Raw genomic sequence first — 6,129 nt, 5'->3', positions numbered from 1 at the left:
GGTGTGTGTGTGCGCGCCTGTAGTCAGGTAGGTGTGTGTGTGCGCGCACACACACACCTACCTGACTACAGGCGCGCACACACACACCTACCTGACTACAGGCGCGCACACACACACCTACCTGACTACAGGCGCGCACACACACACCTACCTGACTACAGGCGCGCACACACACACCTACCTGACTACAGGTGCACACACCCCTACCTGACTACAGGTGCGCGCACGCACACACCCCTACCTGACTACAGGCGCGCGCACGCACACACCCCTACCTGACTACAGGCGCGCGCACGCACACACCCCTACCTGACTACAGGCGCGCGCACACACACACACCTACCTGACTACAGGCGCGCGCACACACACACACCTACCTGACTACAGGCGCGCGCGCACACACACACCCCTACCTGACTACAGGCACGCACACACACACCTACCTGACTACAGGCACGCACACACACACACACCTGACTGCAGGTCAACTCTCTCCCTTTTCTCTCAGGGTCCATCATCCCACTCTGGAGGCGTGGCTTAGCACAGCCAATCAGCAAACATCAGCACTACACTCCGCCCACAGGAAGCCGTCTGATGGTCAGTCACCTGTCAATCATTTAGAGCAGCGGTTCCCAAACTTTTAGGCCACGCACCCCCTTCTACGTCCCGACCAGGTTCACACACCCCCAATCCCCCACACCTTAAAAAAAAAAAGCAACAGAGCCTATTTATAGCCGAATAAAAATCGGACCAATGAGAGAACAGTTTGCTTGCGCGTGGCGTTTGTTTACAAGATAAAGACAAAAAATCTTCCTGCACCATGCCTTCGAAAAGGTAACTGACGTACACCAGAAGATTGGCCAGATTGGCCACATCTGTAGACTCGTCTACTTGCAGAGAGTAAAACTCACTCTTCTTCACGCGACCGACTAATGTAGCCAGGATGTCTTCGGGCAAAGCATCGACACAGTGTTGTTGGACACCGGGATCATGTCCAACTTGTTTCTCTCTCTCCAATCATACATTCCACCATCTCTTTGGCAGCTGGCAAGCACACGTCTTCGGCGATTGTGTGAGGTAGCCCCTTTCTTGCTATTCTGTAACTGACCAGATATGAAGCCCGTAGTGCGTTTTTTGTAGACCCAACACATGAATGAGACTGCAGTTGTTTTGGGCTGTTTTTGTAACTCCTCCAATTTCGATATAAACAATGTAAGGGGCTTTTGATTTGCACTGGCATGCTTGGTGTTCAGGTGGCGATGCAAATAAGAGGGCTTCAGACAGCTGTTAGCCAGAACCTCACTGCACACCACGCACTGTGGCTTTGGGCAATCTGCATTGGCAATCCAAGTGAAGCCCAGACAGATAATTTTCATCATATTTCCTCTTTTTTCACCTTGACTCCGCGAAGGGCCTATGTGCTCCCCATTTGTCTGTGCTATCCCTTCCTCCTTTTCGGTCTCCTCCGTCTCATCTTCCTCTGACTCCTGTTCGATTTCTTCTCCCGGTCTCTCCCCAACGCACCTCTCCGTTTCTCTCGCCTCTGATTCCTCTCTCTCTCTCTCTCTCTCTCTCTCTCTCTCTCTCTCTCTGTCCCTCTCCTCTTTTATGACTGATAGCTTCAGATGTCCCACCTGACAGTTTCCCCGATTTCAGCCAGTTTAGCATTTTTGCATGAATGTTGCTGAATGAATGAAGTTAGCTGTTAGCTGACATTAGCTGCACAAGCTAGGCTGGCTAGTGTGTACGTAAAAGACTGGCGGCAGGAGCTGAAGTGCATTTATTTATTAAATTATAAGTTTTTAATTTTTAATTTAAATCTTACAAAGGGAATTATTATAATTCATGTTTTTATTTTGTGAAAAATCCCACTTACGTTTTTTTAAAATTATATTTAATATTAATTATTATACCATTAGACCACCATTACATTTTTCCTCTCGCCCACCCCCTAGAGGCATCTCGCGCACCCCTGGGGGCACCACACTTTGGGAATCCCTGATTTAGAGGGTGGAGTCACACCATCCAAATCTGTGTTTGTGTTTGATAAATATATTGTTTGGTTACATGTTTAATGACCTGTGTGTCTATTTCAGGTGTAGCAGAGGGTGTGGAGCCTCCTGTTCCTGAAGGATTCAGAGTCGACTTCACTCCACAGTGAGTTTGGATTGGTACCACTGCATATCTGTTAGAACACACCTGGATGATGTCAGCAGGTGATGATGTCACTGTCTCTCTCAGGAACCCGTTCTCCAGCAACATCAGGGAGATGATCACCACCTTCGGCATGTCGACCTACAAGGTGGGACTCAAGGTGAGTCTCAAGGTGAACCTCAACGAGCAGGACCACAGAGTCCCGGTGCTGAGCTGGTCCACCTGCGCCTACACCATCCAGAGCATAGGTATGTACACACACCTGGGAAGGGTACATGAGCACACCTGGGAGGGGTATGCGTGCACACCTGGGAGGTCAGAGGTTGTGCTGACAGTGTGTTTCTTTGCAGAGCGCCTCCTGATGGATGAAGACAAGCCGTTGTTTGGAAGTTTACCTTGCCGACAGGTAACAAAGAGACGTCCCGTCTCATTGGACAGGAGATGGAAACCTGCATTGTTTCAGATATTTAATAACAGAATCAATTACAGAGTTTTATTGAGGTTTGAATGAAGCAACACCAGAAAGTAACACATGAAGAATATATGTTCACTTCAGGTACATCATGACATGAAGATATAAAGTGTGTGTGTGTGTGTGTGTGTGTGTGTGTGTGTGTGTGTGTGTGTGTGTGTGTGTTACAGGATGACTGTTTAAGCGCTCTCACCAGGTTCAGTTCAGCCTGTTGGACTGCAGCTCCACCAACAACAGTTCAGTCACACTTCATCAGGCTGCTAGCAGGTAATACACACAACACACAACACACACCAGTGGTGGGCCTTCAAGGCCTTCTCTGCTGGCCTAAACTGAATCACAAAGTTACTGTATATCTATTTTATAATATAATAATGTTTCTTAAATACACTACATGTATTATAATTTATATAAATATTTTCCCCATTATCTTATGTTCTCATTGCACATCTCCTGTGTTCCTCAGTTGCTCTGCTTCCAGTGCAGCTTGTTTTAAGTAGAGCTTTTATCCAATCAGATCTCACCTCTGTGTCTCGAGGTAAGAAGAGAGGCCTGAGGCCTGCAGACTCTCAGGTGCATCCATGTGCAGTTTAAGTGAATGGGGACGATATTGTTGATTGTCATAGTGTTCAACCAATCAGATCTTTAGTTTGACATGTTGGGCATATTCTTTGACGTGTCAGAGCCTGCTAGCTGGCCTATAAGTACGTCAGCATTAACGTGCAGCTCGGTTTTCAGGTGCACTGTGATTGGTCAGTGGGCGAGCACGTGACTATTGTGAAACGAAACTTAACTAGCCATCAGAGGCTTAGTCGGAGGAGTGAGAGTTCAAATTGAAAGATATGGAAGAAATAATAACATTTTTAGGGGTTTGCTCGGTGTAGTTTATTTATTTTTTTTACCTAGCTTTGTTTTTTTAACACTCAATGGCTGAAGGAGGAGAAACGGATTTACTGACAATGCCTTTCTCAAGAAAGGACATTTCAGGAAAAGCTGGACATCGTAAGAAATGGTCAGTCAACCTCAGCTGGCAGCCTGACTCAGCCAGGAAAAGGATTTGTATGAACGGTATTTCTTGCTGACAGCGTCGGATAAGCGTTGCACATTTTATGGCTAAGAATGTGTTTCATTTTAACTGAGCTGTTGGTGTTTGGAGCTATGCTACGCTAACCTGAGGATGCCATAGCACGGCAGGACACTACGGTGCTTCTGAAAACTTTTGGAGAGACCCGAGTGGATCTACAACTCAATGAACACGTTCGCAGGGAAACGGCTCCTCAACCGCAGCCCGGCGTGCGGTCTGCGGGGGCCGGTGGAGGAGGGATCCCGGCACCACTACGAACCTGCCACAGCAGACCGGTGAAATACAACTGGGGAGGCTCGACTGTCATCACTGGCGTCCATGAATCCAGAAGGACTTCTTACTGGAACTGAAACGATGTACTGGGATTAAACTCTTTAACAAAGAAAGGAGGATGGAGTTTGTCTTTAAGTGAACAGCACTTGGTAAGTGAAGTACATTTGTTTGTTTGCATAGTAACGTTACTACTGTTCATTTGTCTATCGTGTCGTTTTTATTAATAATATTTGAATGGCTCGTGCTCTTGTGTGGTGGAATGCGTGGATCCGCTGCAGGTCTGCTGGATTGATTTGTCCTGCTTTGTTGTCATATAAATATATGTGACTGGTTCTTGTGAGTTTGTCATTGTGTTAATTACATTGATTTTGAGTATATGCATTGTCCGTTAATGACGCAGCGTCCCGTCATGCTAGGGCTGGGCTTCAACCGGTATACCGGTTTTAATTTCCCGTATGATATAATTTTTCACACACCGTCATACTGGTGCACAGCCAAAACAACTGCTGTCGCTCTTCAACAGGCAGCAGAATATATTGTTGGCCGCTATGAGCGCTACAGTCGGCGCTAGTTGTCTTAAGTGTGTTGAGAGGGAACCCTAGTCATGGTTATAACTTTATAACAATTAATAACCTACAACTAACGCTCTGTAACAATAAAACACCACGACACACCAGTTTGTGACACAATTTGTAACACGAATAATTGTACATTTATAAAATGTCCCTGCCGAACTGCATGCTGGGTAAAGCTAGCTAACAGTCTGCTAACAGCTGGGAGAGGCTCTGTCGCTCCAGTAACGTTACATTAAAGAACAGAACAGAGCGATGCAGGATGAACAAAGACTGAACAAAAGGTATTGTGGTCAGACACATATGCAACGCTGATTACCGTAATATGTGTGGTATTTGTTATAAATGTACGTTGGTACATAGAGGGTGATAAGAAGCTGTACATGGAGGGGCTTAGGACCCAGGGGAATGTAGGTTAAGGAAACAGGAAGTGACGGAACGGAAGACACGCCACACAAACAGCTGTTCACCGCTCGCTGGCCGGTTGTCCGGTCGGTTCTTTTCGGCGTTAATTAATTAATGCTTTAATGCGAAGAAAAAAATACCGTGAAAGCGCCAGAATCTTACAAAATACCGTGATATGCATTTTTGGTCATACCGCCCAGCCCTACGTCATGCACGTATTCATGTATCTGCACTCTGCAGTTCGTGTTTTGTAGGTGTTGAGCTTCATGTAACATTTAATTTCACTTGATTCAACTGTAGTAGGACAGCACTGAAGGCCCAGGTATAAAATGCACGGCCCGCCACTGCTACACACACACACAATAGACACACACACACGCATACAGTTGCATATGTTTGTAACCAGTCTGTGTTGTCTGTGTGTACTGTAGCCCTGGTTCCAGACTCTCAGGTAGAAAACTCTCTCTCTATCCTCGACATCGACATGTTTCACCTGCTGGTGAGTTTCATCACTTCATATTGAGTTTAAATCCAGTTTATATCTCTAAATCGGGTTTAAGTCCTGTTTATGTCCAGTGAACTGTAGGTCCAGCTATCTTCCAGCCAGTTAACATCCAGTGTCGCTCCAGTGTAGTAGGTCCAGTTAACTGTCAGTGTGTTGCTATCTCTGCAGGTTTACAGTGTGATGTCATACAGTTCGGTTCACAGTCTGGACCAATCAGGACAGAGAGTGGTAGACTCCGCCCACCTCCACCTGCTTCACCTGGTCACTGTGGCTCACCTGGTTCAGATCCTGCTCACCTCCACCACAGGTGTCCGTCTCTGACACACACACACACACACGTATTGCAGGTGTCTCTCTCTCACCTGTCTGTCTCTCACCTGTCTGTCTGTAGAGGTGGTGTGTATGGATCAGGACAGTGGAGGATCAGAGGAGGAGGAGCTCACCTGGCGGCTCTACAACACGCTGAGGAAACACCTTGGCAGGTCGGTACACACACTCTCACTCAGACACATCCACACACCTAGACGCGCGCGCGCACACACACACACCTAGACGCGCGCGCGCACACACACACACACCTAGACGCGCGCGCGCACACACACACACACCTAGGCGCGCAAATCATTAATATAAATAAGGAATAATAATGGTCCAAGAATGGACC

General features: G+C 47.0%; 1 protein-coding gene across 1 annotated transcript in view; it reads left to right on the top strand.

The window, feature by feature from the left end:
• The window catches only part of LOC116377490 (E3 ubiquitin-protein ligase UBR2-like), a 7,835-nt gene extending 1,806 nt beyond the window's left edge, over positions 1 to 6,029 (top strand). Inside the window, exons 6-13 of the mRNA XM_031839131.1 lie at positions 509 to 597; positions 2,097 to 2,157; positions 2,242 to 2,402; positions 2,505 to 2,560; positions 2,797 to 2,893; positions 5,392 to 5,459; positions 5,634 to 5,772; positions 5,857 to 6,029. Coding sequence (XP_031694991.1) covers positions 509 to 597; positions 2,097 to 2,157; positions 2,242 to 2,402; positions 2,505 to 2,560; positions 2,797 to 2,893; positions 5,392 to 5,459; positions 5,634 to 5,772; positions 5,857 to 6,017 — 832 coding nt within the window. The 3' untranslated portion in view covers positions 6,018 to 6,029. The remainder of the gene's footprint in view (positions 1 to 508; positions 598 to 2,096; positions 2,158 to 2,241; positions 2,403 to 2,504; positions 2,561 to 2,796; positions 2,894 to 5,391; positions 5,460 to 5,633; positions 5,773 to 5,856) is intronic.
• The last annotated feature ends 100 nt before the right edge of the window (positions 6,030 to 6,129 follow it).

The sequence above is a fragment of the Anarrhichthys ocellatus genome, unplaced genomic scaffold, assembly GCF_004355925.1.
Source record: "Anarrhichthys ocellatus isolate YVR2014 unplaced genomic scaffold, GSC_Weel_1.0 scaffold1313, whole genome shotgun sequence".
Lineage (NCBI taxonomy): Eukaryota > Metazoa > Chordata > Actinopteri > Perciformes > Anarhichadidae > Anarrhichthys > Anarrhichthys ocellatus.
This window is presented reverse-complemented; position numbering and strand designations above follow the sequence as displayed.